This window comes from Solanum lycopersicum, chromosome 1, assembly GCF_036512215.1.
Source record: "Solanum lycopersicum chromosome 1, SLM_r2.1".
Lineage (NCBI taxonomy): Eukaryota > Viridiplantae > Streptophyta > Magnoliopsida > Solanales > Solanaceae > Solanum > Solanum lycopersicum.
Genome location: NC_090800.1, coordinates 74,081,850 through 74,102,880, shown reverse-complemented (window position 1 = coordinate 74,102,880; position 21,031 = coordinate 74,081,850). Strand labels below are relative to the sequence as shown.

The 21,031-nt window shown below is 34.3% G+C and overlaps 3 protein-coding genes across 9 annotated transcripts; 1 reads left to right on the top strand and 2 right to left on the bottom strand.

Annotated features, from left to right (window-relative positions):
* Positions 1-1,623: 1,623 nt before the first annotated feature.
* LOC101268608 (protein LNK2) lies at positions 1,624-8,354 on the top strand. Of its 5 annotated transcripts, XM_026030820.2 has the most exons (4): positions 1,783-2,049; positions 3,463-4,385; positions 7,620-7,980; positions 8,082-8,354. In XM_026030820.2, exons 2-3 carry the CDS (start codon positions 4,279-4,281, stop codon positions 7,966-7,968), a joined length of 456 nt encoding a protein of 151 aa, XP_025886605.1. In that variant the 5' UTR covers positions 1,783-2,049; positions 3,463-4,278; the 3' UTR covers positions 7,969-7,980; positions 8,082-8,354. The 5 variants fall into 5 exon arrangements, 2 of the variants coding, with proteins under 2 accessions (XP_025886605.1, XP_069155132.1); XR_741334.3 differs by lacking the exon at positions 3,463-4,385 and having other exon boundaries at positions 1,624-2,049; XR_741335.4 differs by lacking the exon at positions 3,463-4,385 and having other exon boundaries at positions 1,733-2,049; positions 7,620-7,986.
* A 507-nt stretch (positions 8,355-8,861) lies between these two features.
* LOC101253019 (myricetin 7/4'-O-methyltransferase 2) lies at positions 8,862-10,207 on the bottom strand. Of its 3 annotated transcripts, none has more exons than XM_010322371.4 (2): positions 9,403-10,207; positions 8,862-9,284 (listed from the first exon to the last, which is right to left on the bottom strand). In XM_010322371.4, exons 1-2 carry the CDS (start codon positions 10,156-10,158, stop codon positions 9,021-9,023), a joined length of 1,020 nt encoding a protein of 339 aa, XP_010320673.1. In that variant the 5' UTR covers positions 10,159-10,207; the 3' UTR covers positions 8,862-9,020. The 3 variants fall into 3 exon arrangements, with proteins under 3 accessions (XP_010320673.1, XP_004229155.1, XP_010320677.1); XM_004229107.5 differs by having other exon boundaries at positions 8,862-9,323; positions 9,403-10,197; XM_010322375.4 differs by having other exon boundaries at positions 8,862-9,275; positions 9,403-10,197.
* A 3,611-nt stretch (positions 10,208-13,818) lies between these two features.
* On the bottom strand, positions 13,819-20,061 carry LOC101243635 (uncharacterized). Its single transcript, XM_004229237.5, has 2 exons — positions 19,220-20,061; positions 13,819-14,824 (listed from the first exon to the last, which is right to left on the bottom strand). Exons 1-2 carry the CDS (start codon positions 19,775-19,777, stop codon positions 14,075-14,077), a joined length of 1,308 nt encoding a protein of 435 aa, XP_004229285.1. The 5' UTR covers positions 19,778-20,061; the 3' UTR covers positions 13,819-14,074.
* Positions 20,062-21,031: the final 970 nt, after the last annotated feature.

Sequence of the window (21,031 nt, the reverse complement as noted above, 5' to 3'; positions counted from 1 at the left end):
AGTTACATCAATCAGCCATACTAGCTATATTCTTACTAAATTATGCCTCCGCAACCTAAACACTTCTCTCTGCACTGCAGATATTAACTACAGAGGCATCAACATTTTTAACTATTCTTTACAAAGATGTAAATATGGATAAAAGTGTGAACAGACATAGGCAATGTAATAAGGAATTTAATACATAAACAATGTATGCTTTTATATATATGTTTATTGCCAATCTGTTATGATAATTACGGTTGTGTTGGGCCCGTGCGTGCACGGGCTTTGTCATCTAGTTATATAAGAAGAGACAATTGAGCTGTTGAGGTGCTTTACCTCTCCGGTCCATCGTCATGTTTCCTTATCATTACGAAGGCAATTTTAGAGCTAAAACAGGCCGCAACAAATTAATTGCTTTGATATTTTAAGGGTAGTTTTGTAATTTTCGTGGTTTATTGAAATTTGTTTGTCTTATTTTCTTTAAGAAAATTGTATATAATGACAAACTAATAAATTAAATTAACTTCTATAACCGTCCTTTGATTTAATTGTGCCCCGTAGCAAACTGTTTGTCAGTCACCTCTCTCCCTCAAACTCTCGCTCGCCACTCTCCTCTCTCTCTCGCTTCCTCTCACTTTTATACAAACACAAGTGTATAAAATTTGTCTCTATTTGTATAAAGCGAGAGGAAATTGTATTAATACATATATTCTGTTCCTCTCTTTCCCCTCTCCCAGATCTCGCTCGCCACTCTCCCTAATCTTGTTCGCCACCTCGCCTCTCTTGCTAATACAAACAGATTCGAAATGTAATAAATTGTGTTTCTGTTTGTATAAAGAGAGAGAGAATTGTATATACATATGCAAATACATATATTTTTGTCCTATACACTTATAATTATACAATAAAAATACTCCCCTCCCTAACTTCTTTTACCTTTCTCTCTTTCTCGTTTTATACAAATTCAAATTGTATATAATTTCTTTATCATTTTATACAATTTTTATACAATTCGATTCAATTGTATATTCACTGCTCAAGTCTCTTTTGTCTTTCTCTCTTTCTCATTTTATAAAAATTTAAATTGTATATAATCGTTCTATATACTTATGATTATACAATTCATTTTATATAATTCTCTAACCAAGTCTCTTTTTCTTTCTCGTTTGATACAATTCGCTTCAATTATATATATATATATATGTGTGTGTGTGTGTGTTTACTATGGAGTGCAATGATACAAACTTTCTTATAACGTACAAATATGAATTTTATGTTTGTTATATGTGAAAGTTGCTCTATTTTTTTTAGTTAAATACATATTTAAAAATTACATAAATATATTTAGATAATAACAATTACTGTGTAGCAACTTTGAATATCTAAAAGCCATTATAAATTGATTGACTTTTCAAGTCACATAAATTGAACCGATGTCAGCACAAACTTTTGAATCTAGTGCATATATATAAGCGGCCTGATTTGTTGGTCATATATCTATCTTTTTGTGAATTCGATTCGATTTTTCGATTTGAATGTATATATTTTTGTTTTGAACACCCTTAATTGCCAAAAATGTAAAATAGAATAAATAAAAAGGACCAATCTTATAAATTATGGAAGTTTAGTGAACCAGTAGAAATTCAGCTTTAGATCCGAAATCAGTAGCCACAACTTTAGATACGCTTATTAACACGTGTTAAAATCTGCGTCCATACAAATTAACCCACTCTCTGCAAGTGGACTTGGGTCCCACGCGCACTCTTATTCATCAAACACAACCACAAAATCACTCTCGTCTTGTACCCGAAAAAGCCTAAATTTACTATGTGAATCTCCGGCGAAGCTTCTCTTTGAATCTCCGGCGGAAGTTTCTCTGTGAATCTCCGGCGAAGTTCTCCGTGAGTATTGATTTTCAGTGGCGAGTGTTTTTGTTTTTAGGTTGAAATGTATGACCTGATCCAGTGAAGAAAAAATCTGCCATGTTTGGGCTAAATTTGAAGTTATTCGGAGTACTTAGACTTTGTCAGTTGTACAGATATGTTTAATTGGAACGACGAAGAGGTGCGTTATGTTTCCTTCCCTGAAATTTAACTTTAATTTGGTTTTAGGAGAAGAAAATACTGAATGTAGTGCTCATTGCTCTCCTGTTCCTTTGAAGTATTTCTCTTTAGCTCTAAACTGCTACCAGTAGGCTTGCATTGGATCCTTATTCAACTACTCCGTTCCATTTATGTGACACCATTTGACTTGGCACTGTCTTTTAAGAAAATTGAATTGAAACTTATGATATAAAATTATTGTTAGATATAAGTGTGGTTCTAAATCATTTTACTAATGTTAAAAGAGAAATTTTTAAAGTCAAATTACCAGGCTTGCATTGGATCTTATTCAACTACTACCTCGATCCATTTTAGGTGACACCGTTTGACTTGGTATGATCTTTAAGAAAAAAGAATCGAAACTTATTGTCTAACATAATTGTCAGATATTGGTGTGGTTGTAAATCTCTTTTTTTCTTTTATAACCGAGAAATCCGTATGTGACCCGCCCTTTGGACCAATCACAACCTTCTAAACTCGGTGGATAATGGGACCGCCCCTCTACCCTTCACTTAAATACCGGGCTTTTCTTTGCATGGTGTGGGGCTTGTACCTGCGACCTAAGCCACAGATTCTCCACCTTTTGCCACTTTTGCTAGGCCTTGGGAGTAAAAGAGAAATTTTTAAGTTAAATTGTTTCTAAATATTGTAAAGCAACTTTTTTTTTTGTGATAAACTAAAAAGAAAATGATGCCGCATGAAATGGACAGAGGAAGTATTTATTTTATCACAACCAAGTTTTTTTTTTGGATAACAATGTCCTGGATTTTCGATCTTTCCTACTTCTGTATTTCTGTATAATAAATTGCCATATTTGCTAGCATTCCACTCCATTAATTTAGCTTTCAAAAATCTTAGATTTGTTGCTAAAATAAAGTCTGGATGACCCTGAAATGACCCACCATGTTTTAATTATCTACCACCAACCCCCAATTAGCAAAATTGAAGTATGATTTCCTTTGTTCCCAATCACCACAAATAATCTGAATAAGACAGCAGTCTGATGTGATTCTGGTCACCAGAGATTGTTTGATCTTCCTGAAATATTCATCCCAATCAGTGGAGAAAAAGAACCTGTCAATTCTGGAGGCAATGCCTTGGTTGTTACCCTTGTTCCATTGAAAGAGCCCCCAGACAGTGGGGGATCAAAGGGCAGAAACAGAAAATTCACTGTGGGTGCACAGGAATACTTAAAGCCTATTTGGATTGGCCTTTTTTTTTTCTGGGCTCATTTTTCTCATTTTAGCTTTAAACCAAATACTTATAAGCACTTTTTTAATATACCCAAACACTCCAAAAGCTTAAAAGCTATTTTCTATCACCTTTCTTTTCATCCTTGTCATGGAGGAGCTCAGCAAGTTGATATACAGTGCAGCTCAGGAAACATTGGTCCACTTCCCACAAAGTACTTGGACTTATCACTGGAGGAGAAATACAAATCATTATCAATCTGGAACGAGGTTCTTGAAAAGATGGAGAAAAAGTTGACGAATGGGAAGCTACAATACCTCTCTCTTGGTGGTAGAATCACTATGATCAATGGTGTTCTTAGTGCATTGCCTACCTTAGCCTGTCGCTTTTCCTGGCACCGTCCTCTATCTTGAAGCGTATGGACAAATTATGGAGACTTTCTCTGGAATGGTGACAAACAAGGTCACTCCTCCGCACTTGTAAAATGGAATATAGTTACTAAATACAAAAGAATAGGGGGTCTGGGAATCAAGAACTTGAGCCGTCACTATGAAAGTTTATTATTGAAATGGCATTGGAGATTCAATAAGGTAGGTAAAGCACTATGGAGGAGAACCTTAGTTGAAAACTTCGCTGTGGAGAACCAATGGTGCACTCCTGTGTTACATAGCCACAACACCTCATGACACGGGAGTCTGGAGGCATATTAGAGGTTGCTGGAATAACTTTGAGGCACATATGGGCTGCATTCTTGGTAATGGAAGAAAAATATAGTTTTGGGAAGATGCATGGTTGGGCCACACTCCTGTTAAAGAACAATTCTTGGATATTTTTAGAATATCAGCTCTGCACAATGCAGTAATTGCAGAATTTTATTCAACACAATGGTGGAATCACTTTTTTAGAAGGAATGTAAATGTTTGGGATGTAGAATGAGTATATCTTTTGCTTCAGATGCTAGCAACAGAACTTTGCACTGTAACAAAGCTGATTCTACTAGATGGAAGGGGCAGCCCAAAGGTCTCTTACTGTCAAAAGCTGCAAAAGGAAGCTGGAATCAAGTAACAACAAGGTTTCTTGGCCTTGGGAAAAATTTGACTTAGCAAGGTACCTTTAAAAGTCTCATGCTTCTCTTGTATTGTGTCTAGAAAGGCTTGTCTCACTCATTCCAACCTTCAAAGGGGAAAATTCAGCTTCGTAGTAGGTGCCCCATGTGTGAAGAGCACTCTGAAGATGTTGGCCACCTCTTTTTGCATTGTAGAGTTACTACTCAGCTGTCAAGCATAGTTTTTGTTAACCTTACGCATGTCCTAGTCTATGTCAATATCCACTAGGGAGCTATATGTTGGAGCTAAGATGGGATACACAAGAAATCACAAAAGACTTAGAATACCATACCTCAAGCCATTCGGTGGACTATTTGGCTTGAAAGAAACGACAGAATTTTTTAAGGCCGTCGGAGAAATTTAAGTAGTCCAAAACAACAATGTCTTACTTTGCGAGCTCTTTGGTGCAATCTGGTTATTGTACATGATGTTGATGCAATTTCAGATAAATTAGGGATCTGCATAAACCCCTCACCTCTAGCTTGGGTCTCCAAATTGCTGCCTCTCTATATAACAGTTAACAAGAACCGGATAACTGCTCCTGTTATCTCCTGCTTACGAGAGCATGACTCTATCTAAACACTTGCATTATTTCATCAAAATCAATTACAACACACTGGACTGTGCGCTTTCTATTGCCGCTTTCCTGTTCCACCATTAGTTGGGCTATAATATATGACTTCCAATTATCTTTGGATGTTATGCAATACAAATGCTTCTTTCATCAAACAGTTTCATAATTTGATAATTGTTGCAAAGATGCGTTATATGCTTCATCTCTGCTTTGTAGTTCTACTCTATGATGTGTGAAAGACTGCATTCTTTTTGCTATTCTTCTCCCAGATTTGTAAATTCATTTGTCAAATTGCCCTTTACCATTAGCAGCCTGTCTAGATCAGGTTGATTCCTCAGCATCTATCCAAAATTGTACTTGAACTTAATTTAAAGTAATTTAGCTCAAATCCAAAGTTAGTGAAAGGCTTGTGCATGCACTACTTAGTTACTTATAGGAAAAAAGATCCTAGCAATCCCTTTTTCTGTCTCATGTTTCCCAGTGTGGTCTTGTTTAATAGAGACTCTATATTGAATTCAGTAGAATTATTCATTAACTTCAGAATGTTAATGTATTATCAGTTCCAAAGAACCCATGCAAGGTGGAACTAATCTTCGTGCGAATGGATTTAGAATGTAAATTATAGCTTTATCCTAGCAACAGCATTTTTTTTGTATGGTAACATATTTGTATTGAAATTAATAGGGCCTGTGAAGACCAAGTTACAATGAATCTGATCGAAGTAAAAGCTACGCACAAAATTGCTAGATAACTCTAGAGACTCTAGGAACTGTATGAGAGTCTCTGTGTCACTTATATATTCTTGTTTACACCAAAATGCAAAAGAAGAATACAATTAAGCCTTATCTTCTGGAGTAGGGTTGCTTTTGTTCTCAAAATATCTTGAATTCCTTTCCTTCCGGATACTCCTCCATATGCAGCCTGGATTATACTCCAACTGGTTTTTTGAGCGTTTGTTCCTCCTTTCCTACTCCAGCGAGATATCATATCTAGTGTATTCATTGGCATTGTCCAGCTCAAACTGATCATTGCTAGAAATATGTCCCAGAGTTGAGAAGTCACCTTACAATGCAAAAAAAAAAGATAGCTATTTGTTTCTGCATTTCTTCCACATAGATGGCAGATAGAGCAAAGGTGTATTCTCCTCTCTGCAGTCTGTGCTGTGTCACGCAAGCCCTCTTAACTACCAATCAAACAAAACATGCCACTTTGGATGGTATCTTGGCCTTTCATAATTGCTTCCAGGGTCACTACATATTAAGATTGTTCTTATGGTTCATCGTATGATATGCTGTCTTGGCTGAAAATGCTCTTGAACTGTCTCTCAAACACCGTAATCTATCTTGTTCTAGTGAGACTCCATTGAAGAGATTGAGAGTTGAGGAATCCTATGATTCTGTCCATTTTCCAATCATTTAAAAGCATTCTGAAACTGAGGTCCCAACCCTGATTATTCCATACTTCATCAATATGGGGATAGAAGCTACCAAGATGTAGCCCAGATCCTAACCAGTTGTCTTCCCAAACAGAAATTTTGTGACCATTCCCAACTTTTAAGCTAATATTGATACTGAATATCTGCAATAGATTTCTATAGTCTTCCAAACACTGACCCATATACAATGTTAACTGTTTTGGTTTTCCTTGCATCTTCTTCTCCATGCTTCTTTTTAATCAGCTTCTTCCAGAGTGATTAGTTTTCATTTGATGAAAAAAAATTAGTATTCATTTGAATAACTCTATAGCCGCTTCATGAGCAAACTTTGATTCTGCTTCCTTAGATTCTTTATACCAAGTCCCCTTGCTGTTTGTTGAACGTCAGGGTTTCCCATTTGACAAGATGGGCACCTCTTTTTTACTTGTTTCCTTGCCACTAAAATTTGCTTCTCAACATATCCATTCCCTTTTCAACTTAAGGGGGGATAGGGGAAAGAGATATCATGTAGGTAGGTAGAACATCTTGGACATTTTTTATGAAAATTAGCCTGCCACCTAAAGACATAATACTGGCTCTTTCATCTGGTAAGTTTCTTCTCACATTTATCTAAAATCCCATTCCAAATGTCATGGATTATCTATTTGCTCCAAGTACCATGCCAAGATAAGTTGTATGCAAAAATCCCACTTCTCCTCCTAATATTGAGGGTTATGAACCGTAAATATAGAATTCTTCATCCAGTTAACATGTCATGTAATCCTGCAACCCCTTCAAAGATTGTCACAATAATTCTGAAGATCTTCATAAGTTCCACTTCTACATTGGATAATTGCATCAGCAGCAGCATAAAATAGATGTGTAATTTCCATGCAATCACCTTGCCTGCTGTTGACTTGAATCCTTTGAGTCTACTATTCCTCTGAGCCGTAATTTACATGTTATTCAGGGTCTCCATGGTTAGCAGAAAGAGGAAAGGAGAGAGGATCTCCCTACAACTTATTGCTACATGCATTATAGAACTGATCTCAGCTTTGAAATGTGTCCTATACTCTCGATTACTCATCTTTATATAAGCTTTGAATTTACTTTAAATTATGAGGGTGAATAGCTGTGGGATTGCAGTACTAGTTTCCTTGTTCTTTCATATTCATCTATGGGAACAGAAGTCATCTGCAGCTCTTTGTGAACATATTCATCATTTTTCTGTTTCCCTGAATTGTCAGACCACCCCTTGTAGAGACAGAGACGAATCCAATAGACCGCACTGTAGCTCATCTGCTCTTCTACAATCCATCAGAGTTGCCGTCAAAACTTGCTGAATTTCCCAAGTCATCAATGTTTTCAATGCTCAATTGTGAAAGAGAAGCAATTGGTTCACCAAGCTTCCCAAGCAGATTTTCACAACAGAATTCTGAAACTAATTCAACCACAGCTCTCCAGGGACCAAAAGCTTCTACCTCTCATAATGAAGTGGATATAATGAGAAGTAGCCCCTGCACTGAGACTTCTGAGAATGCATCAAACAATGAAGGAGCAGATGGTAGTGTTATTGGGGTTGAAGCCACATCGTGAAACAAGATATATGTAAGGGTAACTTCTTCTTCCATTTATCTTATATGTTTATCACACTTAATTCATGACTAAACAAATTCACTGCTAATGAGGCTCCTCTCTTTCATTGTCAGTCAACTGGACACTGAGCAACAATGAGCTACAAGATTTGAAGTTTTAGGAGTCTCTGTTGTACCCTGGAAGAAGAAACCAAGATCTTTTATGCTGGTGTGGTATGTTTTTCACTTACCTTCTGTAAGAAAATTAACTACAACAAACTTCTGTAGGTAAATGATGTCAGCACATGTATGCTATGCTATTGTTTTTTGTTGTACTGAAGGTTCTAAGATAATGAACGTACATACTTCAACAATTCAACGAGAAGTTGCAATATTGTAATTTGATCATGCTCCATGTGTTCCCTATGTCTGTTCTTTGAGATTTTCAATTCAGAATTCCCACTTGTACTGTTTTATATGATTATAGATACACATTGGTAAGGTTGTTGGGGAAATGTGGATGCGCTTGATGAATTTATGTCTTTTTGAAGGGTGTCCCATCACTCTTTGAGTTCGAGTACTTTAGGCTTCACTAACATGCAGATGCAAAATTCACTTCAAAGGTAGAGCAGAACAATATAAATCTCATGCAACTTAACACTTAACAGACCAATTTTTTTCCTGAGAATTGTTTATGTTGAAATTGTGCGCTATTTATAGAACTAGAGTCATTGAGTGTTCGGTTTGGATACAAATGTGCATAAGATACAACATGGACGGTGGAACATCTCAGGATTAAGTTTGAGGTTAAATTTGTATTATATTTTTGGGTTGTGACTCCTCTTCTAGTCACAACAAAAGGGTCGTAGACCCTAATTATTCTATGGATCTGAATTAATTAGTCGAGTCTGTGGGTTTTGAATATAGAATAGTTAAACCAAACGGAAAAGATCATTATTACAGTGACAGTCCAAGATAGTATAACAAGAACATATAGATTAAAATGGAGCTTGTGAACCAAAATCATTACTAATAGAGTAAAGAAACATGCAAGCACTCTCAATCATCTCTCATTCAAGGGTAAATTTCAATAAGAGACCTTAAACCTAGAGCGGGAAATATTTTGTACTCAGTGAAACCAGCTTCACTGAAGAGCTTCTCCCACTCTTTCTCAGTTCTCTCTTTGGCAGCAAAAAGAACCATCATCAACATACCCATATTATGTTGTGCTCGAACAAACTCATTGCTCTGCTTCGGATCCTCCAGAACAGTATCTATGATTATTACTTTCCCTCCTTTTTCCCGGCTTGGAATTGACTCTTTGCATTTCTTCAGTACCTTCACACAATCTTCGTCATTCCAGTCGTGTAGAACACACTTTTCCATATCAATGATGAAATAAGTAAAGGATTGAAAGATCCAAGAAAATTTTTTTTGTAGCTAAAATTGTACGTACCTTGAGTAAGATGGCATTAGTATGAGGAATCATATCGAACATGTCTCCTCCAACGAAGTCCAAATTCCCACTTCCTTTTAGGTCACCTACAACCTGAGGGAGATCAAGTACTGTGCACTTTATGTTAGGAAAGGCTTTGGCTATGGCTATAGACACAGTACCAGTGCCACCCCCAACGTCTACCAACGATGTTAACCCCTCAAACACATGTTTACACTCTGCAATAAGCACATTAGTATTCAACCTGGAGTCACTAGCCAATGCATCGTTGAAAATATCACCTAGTACACTAGGTTGTTCTTCCCCAATAAAATCCCATAAAGATTTTCCATGAGCGGTATGAAAAGGAGTTGGAGAATCATTTTGGAACCAATCACTTAACTCAGGCCATGCTTTTGAAAAGGCTTGACCATGATTGAGAAGCAAGAGTGACCTAACATTGAAAGGATCATCTTTCGCAAGAAGGCAACTAGCTGGGGTAAGAGAATAGTGATCTTCATGTTGATTTAGGAAACCAGATTGCACAAGAAACTGCATTAAAATTGGTAAGAAGGAAACCTTTGAAGAATTGACCACAGACAGTTCAGCAGAAATATCAGATAGACACATGGGCTTATCATGTTTGTACAGAACATCAGGGATTCCTAGTTGAAATGCACATCTTACTGCTGAAGAACTTATGAAGTTGAAAATATAATTCCAAATTTGAGCTTGAGCATGAAGAAGCTCACTCGAAGTACTCTCACTCGATGACATTTTTATGGAACTTTTTTTTTCTTAGAATTGTCAACTAATTAGCTACCAAGGGCATGTATATTTATAGAAAGAACTATAAAATGAGATTATACAGTAGTAAATAGAAAGACTTTATCTCTCTATTTAAGTTTTTTATTTTAAAAATGACACACATATTAAGATAACAATAGCTAGCATAGTGAAGTTACAACTTTACTCATATTAATTATGTATCAAAAATGATGAATTAAAACTCAGAAAATTTTCAATAAGTTTAAGTGAGAGTATAATAGGAAATACTTTTTGTTTTTACTTGATTTGTCAAAATAAACAAAAAAAAATAGAAACAGCTAAAAGAGGAAATATGGACAAGTAAATTGGCGTGGCAGTAAGTAATTTTCAAAATATATTTAAGGAAGTTTCTGAAAAGATTTCTGTACATTATCACATTTCCAAAATATGTGTTCTTTTATTGTGAATCTCGAGTGTTAGTGGGGAAGTTCCAATATCAACTATAATGTGAAGGTTAAATGCAGTAATTTACATGGTTCTTTTTTTAAAAAAAAATTATATTATATTAAAATATTGTCATAACATAATTTTTTTTAAATATTATACGCTCTCCATAGTAAAAGGAATGATTTGTTTTTTTTTTTAGTTTGTTTTTTAAAAAAATAATCTCTTTCAAAATAATATTTTAATTTCATCATTTTAGGTGATATGTTTGATGCCACACTTAAAAAACATTATAGTAGATTGAATTGACTTTAATTTAGATCATAAGGTCGAAAAAAAAAGAAATTTCTTAAAATTTCACTCTAAATCAAATAAGACATTTTTTTTCTTATCGAAGATTGTAATGATTTAAAAAAATTATAACATGATCGAAAGAAATTTATAAAAAGTAAACTTCTACCATAACTTAATGAGTATAAATAAATGATATAAAATCTATAATGAGATGCAAATCAATTTTAATATCTACACTTTCGGATAATAAAAGAATTATTTTTAAAAAAATATATTAGTATCATAGCACTTTATTTCTCTAAAATTAATAAACTTCATTAATATTATAATAAAGAAAATAACTTTATCATGAGTAAAATAAAATTACTTTCAAATATGAAATAATAAAATATATTGATTTTGAGTCATATGATAAAAATACAAGGACGAATGATGATTCATGAGCACCTTTACAATATTCTTAAATAGTAAATATGTAATATTTAGTTCTCAATCTTCTTATTTTTATAGATTGACTTTTTAAAAAAAAATCAAGTATATCATTTATTTTAGACATACGAGAATCAATTATATTAGCTAATCAAATGTGGAGAGCACGATCAAAAAAAATAAAATAAAGCATGTGCTACGTAATTGTATATTAATTATATATAGATAGTCAATGTCATAATTTAATCTTATTAAATGAGTATCTCATCATACTAATTGATGTAAAATATATAAAAAAAGAATTCGGCTCCTCTTCATTTTCTTCAAGTTCCTATTTGGATTAATGACACGTGTCATAAGTTAAAATAAATGATTATGATTTAATTTTTTAAAGTTAACCTCTATCCATGATTTAGTTAATAAAAACATTATATATCAAATATTAAAATTATTATAATCTCATAACTTAGCAACATATAATCTTGTCCATAAATATAGAAAAGAAAAGTTTTCTTCCTTTTTTTTTCATAGGATCTTTTTTTTTTCATTTATATAATAGTTTTATTGTAATCTTTTGTTAAAAGCATATTGATCCGTGATTAATAAATTACCTAGAGATAATCAAATCATTTTAACAAACTAATTTCAATTTCATAATAAGATTATGAATACGGCGATACCAGTACATACAATAGTTAATTATAGTTTCTATACTTCTGTTCAGTTAATTAGATAAAAAGATTATTTGAAAGAAAATTTAAAAAAATCTTACGTATAAAAGAAATTTAGGAAGAGAATTTTTTTCTCTATATTTTAGGACAAGATAATATGTTGCTAAGATAGTTATATTATAATAATTTTTAATACTTAAATATATAATGTATTTATTAATTAAATCATGGTCAGGATTTATTTTAGAAATTAAATTTTAACCATTTATTTTAACCTATGTCATGTGTCACTAATCCAAATAGAAACTTGGAGAAAATAGAGAGAACAAAAATGGAGAGGAGCCGATTTTAAATACGTGTCAATATTTAAATTCATTCTTCATTCTAGACAATATAAAATTTCTTCTGTAAATAGAAAAAAGAAATATGTTAATTAAGGGGCATAATAAATAATAATTAGGATAAGATCCAATTTTAAATTATTATGATTCCAGTTGATCCCGTCAATGATTGATACTTGTAAATTGAAAATTGCCTAAATCTGAAAACGATTAATACGTGAGATAAGAAATGAATTATAATTTATAAGCAACTCAATATTTTATATGATGATAAATTAACTCATGATTAAGGATATTATTTTGTATGTCAATTTCACATAGTAATATAACTCTAGTATCATAAATTTAATCATATTGGATTGTTTTTCTTTATTTTAAGTTAATTTATTTATGAATACGGAAGGTTCATGTGATTATAACGATTTTTTTAATTTTAATTTTTGTTTAAAAATACTTTAACCATAATATTTAAGATTTATAACCTTATTCTTTTTCTATTCAAATTGTATATGATCAAGTTCACTTATTCCCTCCTCTAGTTTGTTTCATCGATCCCTTTTTACTCTTTCTTCTATCTTTTACTCTAATATTGTATCAATTATTCTATAATATATACACTATGAAATATATGGATTAGTCTTTCTTTTCACTAGGATTAGTTGAAACTTTTGCATGAAAATTTTTGGATCATGGTATGTATGGTTTAATGTAGATTCATTTTGTTGGTACATTAACTTATGTGCTTGTGTTAAACTTAGGGTCCAATCCTAACGAAAGTCTAACATTGAAAGTCCAATGCAATTTGGTGAAATATGTTCAGGTAAAACTTATCCACACATGATATTTTTATTAAATCATAATTTTTCTACTTAGTTAAATTCTCAAAGGTATTAACCAAGATCCGAAACAAAAGTAGCAATTTTTTTTCAATTTGTAATGTCAACATTACTAATACACTCTACTTCACACTATTCTTATGCACCATAGCAAACGATCCATAATTAAGTGATTATTTGATAGAGTGTATTTGAAATGATTCCTGTATTAATCTTGTGTATTACTAATATCTAGTCAGTACTCTTTACCAACTTATGTTACACACTTCATTGTGTATCGTTAATATCATAGGTTTCTAGATAGTAACAATGCAATGGTTTAATGCATGCATTGATTCAATTATAGACCCATACATTTTTTTATATCTTTTCCTATGGTGAAGGGTATCTTTGTAAATATATTTATTAATGCAATGTATTCTATTTTTAATGCATCAAATCAAAAAATGCATAAAAATAATATAAGGTATAATTAATGCAAGCATAATTAATACATGCATTACTAATGCAAACATTACTAAGACACTCTATTTAGGATTATTTTTATACACTCTACCAAGCATCTCGTTAGTCTACTAAGCATAGTCATTGGCTCCCCCACATTTTCATATAGATAAAAGTAGGGCTTTAACTAACGAGGACATTAGCAGCGACTTGAACAATATGAATGTCAAACCTTTTTATCATCAAAGTAACAAACTATTCTCCCTACAGAAAATTTACTATTTTTGGCCACTTTTTTCTACTTCACATGTCTATACACAACAGGCCTTATTGCAAAAACTCCAAATCAAGAAATTTGGTTCAGAACTCTGTTATACAGTTTGGGTTTGCTTACTGAAATTTGGGCTAACACAATGTGGCTTAGCAAGTTCGCATCACCGGGCGGAAAGCCAATGTCCTCCACATTCTATCTGGCATCCTCGTCATTGTCTGAATTATGGTTCTCATCATAATAATCATCATCGTCATCATCATTGAAACTGTTCATGGCGCGTGTCTGTAAATTTTGAAATTGGTTGATTGCATCTCTTGCTTCAGATATTAGAGCATTTTTCGCAGCTTTAATAACATCCGGCTTTATGACATTCTCATTCTTGTTTTGGTTGCCCTTTGCTGTCTTTGAAGTGGCTGCCTTTCTCTTTGCTTCCCTGCAATGTAGCTGATCAACATACTTGTCATGTAAGGCCTTATTCTTAATTGGCTTTAGAACTGGTGGGCTGGTAAGAGTTGCTCCAGATGAATCACTTAATCGAGAACGGTGCTTTTTCTGGGTTGAAGACGATCTCTCCAGGCACTTTCTAAGCAAACTTTCTTTGTTGCGCTCTGGGGTGACAAAAATTGCGTCCTGGCAAAACGCCCCATCAGTTGGATTTGTTGATGATTCAAGAGCATTGAAGAAGTCTCCTCGTTTATCTCTATCTGCATCACTTTGCTTTTCCAGTAGTTGTCTCACAGCCTTGCGTGAAAGATGGTTCTTTGGCTTGCTATGCCTCCGCTTGTTTGTGTTTTTCTCAGTGGACTGAAGCAATTTCGTTGCACACGGAGAAAGAGATAATGTATTCATCTTTTTAACCCTTGAACGTGGTTGAGGCTGAGGTGGGGTTACAAAATCCGAATGTATCTTGTCAAAACAATCCTTTGCTGATTTCCCAGGCACCTGCAATACAAGTCCAAAGTTTACTCAGATGATCATGTAGATCACAAGCAGAGGTTCAAAATTTTTACTATAAACTAAATTTATCATGTCAATATTGACAAGGACAACTACGAATAGCCCGAAGTGATATCTACCATAACTTTCTTCGATTTATATATTTGATTTACAGATATCAGAAAATCATAGCTTACAAACACCACTTGCTAACATATTGGTATTAATAAAGGATCTAGATTCATTTCTAGGTGGAGAACAATTCTGATAATTCCTAATTGAAAGCTGACGAGAAGTATATACTCCCAAGATTATTTGCTTAGCAGATAGTGTCCTAATGAGCTGTAGGTATGCAAAAATATTTTGATAAAAAATAAAAAACAGCACCATAAGCAATTTTAGATAATCCACTACCATGTTATTCTTAATTCATCTATGTATATTAATACTACGCAACAGTTCAGCATTTGGAACCTCTTTCCATCTTCCAGTCACAGCTGGGTAATGCTCAGGATCAACCACCCAAAACCCAGGAATAAACGAATGATCAAATGATCCTGCCAAACTTTCTATAAGTCTGACAGCCTCACTTTTGGCCTACATTCTTTCCATAAGTAAAATATAAAAAGAGACATCATCAGAAAGCAGCGACAAAGCAGGTCAAGGCAGATGGTATTAACCTATCAATGCTATGCTGAGCCTCAGGGACAAACTGAAGTCCTACATCCTAACTTATAAGCGAGAAATACTGCGGTGATTAATTTTTTCATCACCTGAAGTATTGTAATTCACCCTGTGGATTTGGAAACATCAACAAGCCTATACCGGACAAGCCCTTCGACCTCTTCCTAAAGCACAGGCTCTATGCAGAATCAACTTGCTACCTTGCTTTCATTTTGGACACGACCTCATTTTATTTTATTTCATTTTGATCAATAGACGCGCCGTCATACAAGCGTCAAGCAATAGATAAAACCAGTATGGCATTTGGCTGCCTGAAGATCAAATAGTGCTCCTCAGCACCATAATCATGCTGCTCACAGGTTTAAATGTTGTTAAAAGTTACTTTCACCAGATGAAGTAAGTCCACTAGTCAGTCTTCCCATGCAATCTGTAGCAATTCTCAATTAATTATGACCTAAGTTCCTTGGACTCGGGTGAGGCTGAGGGTGTCTGATACGGTGTGGATCTACAGGTCGGATCCTTCATGATCTAAATTTTAAGAATAGGGGGTATGAATCTAGGTACGTGTGCGAGGATTCGGTTAAAAATAATTCAAACATCAAAAAATAGAGTTATAAAAGACATGCCTAAATTATGATGGACTATTTGGAAGGAAAGGAATGCATAAATTTTGGGGGCAAGCTAGAATCTGCAATTATTATAGAGTACAAATGCATCTCTTTACTGTTAACTATTAAGTTGTATCCAGAATCAATGTATCTGTCAAAAATCTCTCTTTTGATTTTGGTAAAGTACCCAAAATTGTGACCATATCCGGTATGGATCCCACACCCACGTCGTGTCGACACAGGTGCGGCCCCCAAAGTGAAGAGTCCGCCAACTTAGATTCTGACAACTGAGGCTTTAACGGCATTGATGTTATTCTTTAGAGATCAATCTTGTTGTCCTTCAATCTCTGTGAACCACAAGTTATATCTAACTAGTGGAGGAGTTATTCTGGCAACATCACAAATTTTCGAAGTATAAGAGATCAACCTTGTGGTTTCTTCCTTTTTCCTCAATAATGCTTGTTGTCTCTTTTGGTTTCTCACTCCTGCAAGAATTTATCTTGCTATTTCGATATTTCATGGCATAAGAAGGAAAATAAAATCATCACACAAATAATTACAGTATCATTTTCCTTACTCCATTTATCTGAATAAAGATTATCTTAACTCCATTCATGCCACTCTAGCATGCCGTCTACTTCACTAAGAAACTTCTCCTTTCAGCATTAATGGAATTTCAGTTTTTGAATACCCTATTACAAGTAAATAGGACTCATTTTTACTTGGACAAAATCTCAAATTAGAAGAACTGTGTTTCTTCCACTAGGTGCAGGGGCGGACCCACAGGTAAGCCGGGGGTTCACCCGAATCCCCTCAGTAAAAAATTACACCATATATATAAGGTAAAATTTCTGTATTATGTGAATATATATATTTTGAACCCCCTCAATGACAGGAAAAATGAGATAGCCCAGTGGTAAGCTCCTCTAAAACTATGCATGACGTTCAGGGTTCGAATCCTCTCCATCTGTCTTTTTCTCTCCCTCTTCCAACGGCAAATAAATCCAATTTCCTCTTTAGCATTTCCATTAAGAATTGTTGAAGAATGAAAAAGTCTCACATCGGTGGTTAATGAGATGAGTGATCTCTTTATAAGGTTTGGACAATCTTTCTCATATCAGTGATTAATGAGATGAGTGATCTCTTGTAAGGCTAGCCCTATCCTTCCCTTTGAACTAACTATTGGGGCAGGTGAGATGGATCCTAACCTAACTCACACCCCAATAGTTAGCTCACAGAGAGGATAGAGCAAGCCTTAGAAAGAAATCACACATCTCATTAACCACGAAATCACACATCTCATTAACCACGATGTGGGATTTTTTCTTTCTTCAACAAGAACCAACCAAATAGCGGAGGGTTGAAAATTATGGAGCAATTTGGAAGGTGACAGAAGTTCATAGTGGACAAGATGACATTGACTGTCCAAGCAAAATGAAGCATAGCAAGAAGGCAAAAGAATGAAGTTGTAGACATGGTAGGGGAAGGAAGCCACTGAGAGAGCTGGAGAATTAGGTCTTATCAGTGTTGTGAAAGGCGATCGCCTCTTTGCCAATGGCGAGAGGTGAGGCGACCCTTCATCACCTTTTAGCTTTGTGGCGAGGGGTTCATCAAAATGTGACGCCGTGGCGACAAAGGCGAGAGGCAAGATGCGAGAAAGGTGTTGCCTTTTGTATTTTCTTTAAAAAAGGCGAACAATTTAGGGTTTTAAAAGTTAAAAGGTAATTTTAGGATTTTCGACTAGACTACTCAGACGACTAGCTAAACTTTTTCGGCAACTCCAAAGTCACCAATACGTATTTCTTCTTCCTCTATTTCTTTTTCCTTCTTTAGAGTGACTTCTACCTGTGTTTTTTCCTCACTGTTTTGACTTTTGTTCTGTTTTTTTCTCATTCAAGTTCTAAGTATGTACTATCTATTTTCAATTTTTGAATTGAAATATTTGTTTATATGCTATTGCTATTGAGATTTTGATTATTTATATATGCAATTAAATGTTGTAATTTTTTGGTATCGCACTTCAAAAAGGGGAGCGCCTCGCTGCTCGCCTTGCTTTGTGACAAGGCAAACCTTTGTCGCCTTTTATCGCCTTTCGCGGTCCAAAATATTGGGTCTTATTAACAAATGAAAAGGGCACGGAGGATAATAGAGAAGGGAATGAGACACGAGAAAATATAGTTGTAGACTTGTAGTTGATCTAAGATTGATATTGTGTATCTTTTACATAAGGATATCTTCTTCTTATGGGTGATTTTAGTAATGTTAAATATGGAAAGAGATTGTCTCTACCCATCAACTGTTTCTCTTCTGTAAAGAAATAAAATTCCCAGTTCACATTTGTAAAGAGCCAAGAGTTGGACAATTTGTCTGGTACTAAAGTTATACAGCAAATCTTTTGCAGCAAGAAGGCTATCAGGTTCATTTTGCTTGCCAAGAGGAGGGGAGGGAGGGGAAGCCGAACCCTTGAAAGAGGAGGAAAAAGTAAAAGCAGCTATTTGAAATTGGTTAAATTTTGAGCGATCTTGCATCTTAAGACCATACAAGACTATCTGAAACTCTCGTGTCATTCTTAGCTTCTCCTGAGCTAAATCCAACTTAACTAAGAGAGCTCACAATTCAGACTAAAATTGATTAGACCATTCCCAACCTATCAGCTTCTACATTTGCAAAAGTAGTTTCCTTCTTACATTGATACTGATGATGCTTAAACATATCCAACAATCTAAGAGACAAAGATCACAGTAGGTCGAATATAAGAACCAAAAGCATCCAACCAAACAATTTGTATCATACCTGAAATCCTAGATTATACCTGGTTTTGATACTTAGGACTCGTTTAGTTGGGAACAAGTTATCACGTGCATTTTATCCAAACGAAACACGTGATAAACTCATCCTAAAATGAACCCCGGAATTAGTTATTCCTTATCACTCCTACCAAAAAAGGCCTAATAGACATAAATGTAAAGGCAATTTTCCCTATATATCAAGTAACTAAATGCTCAATGCTCAGCTTGATTAGTTTGCCATGATAATAGAATTATAGAAAGGCGAAATAAAACACAATCCAATTTTAAAATCACAGGAAATAACTAGTAGCAAAAATTACCATCTTAGCAACTTTCTTCCAGAAGTTAGGTGTTGCCTTCGCCGCAAAATACGCACTTTGCAACGCCAACTCTTGTTCATTGGTCCACCCATTAACAACAACATTATTCTCCTCCATTCCTTGGGTTCTCTTCCTCTTCAAGCCTGCCTCTTTCTTTCCCAAGCCGCCATTGCCATCGTCCTCCCCACATCCCGCTACTTCAGACAATGGGACAGGACTCTCTATGATACCACCCAACACACATCTAGAAACACGAGCTTTTCCACTTCTAGTAACAACCCCATTTCTTTCCTCAACTGAATCGTCAATGGCGACACAAACCCAAGCAGAATCACGACTTACCCTTCTCTCTGAATTCTTAACCTCACCATTGTTCTGCGGAGTTCCAATACTCAATCTTGAAGATCTTCGCAACCTGGTAGTCGATTTTGTGGGGCTTTTTGAAACTTCAATCTGTTTCTTGATGACTTCTGCAGCAGCAGCAGCGGCATTAAGCCGCGGAGATCTTCTGAGAGTAGGTGTTGGCATTTCTTGATCTTTGGAGCTTCTTTGAGGCATTTTCACAAACAGATGGTACTAGGTTTTTCGTGATTGTTGCGGCACATTGAGTTTGAGAGGGAAAATTTGAGGATATGATCTTTCGAAATGTTGACAAAAGGGAAGAGACATAAAAGTAAATATTCCTAAAATTATTTTATACAATGACATTTTTAAATTATTATTACCTAAAATACAATTTTGCTAGTTGAATATGGAACATCGTAACAATGAATAGAAATGAAATAATTATATTTTCTACGTAAGTTATTAGATTAGACTAGTATATCAAAGGAGAATACTGCAAATGTTTGAAGTAGATGACCAAACTTAAAAGTAAGCAGATAATAGATAAGGTTTTTTTTTCGTAATTCGTTCAGAAATTATGATAATTTTTTAGTACGTTTGTCTTTCACAATTTTAATTTTAAGTACATATGTGTATGTATATTTTATATTAAATGTTTGGTTTTTGTTATTTGATATTTTCGTGGCTCTGTATAAGGTATTAATTTCTTCTTCTCTATTATTTCCGATTTGAATGCTGTGATTTTGTTATTTTACTTGGGAAATTCCTTTTTTTCTTTGATTTAATCTGAGTCTATATTTTTTTTACAAGATAAAAATTAATTTTATGATACGATTGTTGAAAAAAGTAGAGAAAAAAGATTGGAAAGAAAAAGATTGTAGGAGGAGATCTGGACAACATTTTCTCTCTTTTTTCAAGTGAGGGTGATTAAGGGAGGGGCGGAGGGGTCTAAAAAGAAAAATATTGTGAGAGGCGGAGAAAAGCGGGCAAAAATTTACTATAAAAATAGAAAAATGTTATTTTATTTTAAAATTTATTGAAAGTATCGCGGAATTGTAAAGATAGAATAGTTATGTTTGCTAAAATATGTAAGTTTTTTAAAAAAATTAATTAGCTTTTTAAAATATATCATTAATTGTTACAAAGGGTGACAAATTTAATATATATCGTACATTATATATATGAAATCTTATACATACGAAGTTTCAATCAAGTTCACTAGATGTCGTGACACCCCCTTTCTTACACATAGCTCCGTCCCCTGTCTTAACTTTTATATATATATATATATATATATAAATAAATAAATAAAAGTTGACCTATCCAAAATTTGGAATTTGGCTTTGGCAAGGCCACAATTTAGACAATGGTGCTCGAAATTTGCTAAATTTCAAACATAAAATTTTTTATACTTCGGTTTCTTATTTTTGAAGGAAATATCATTTTAATATTCCTAAGAAACAAATA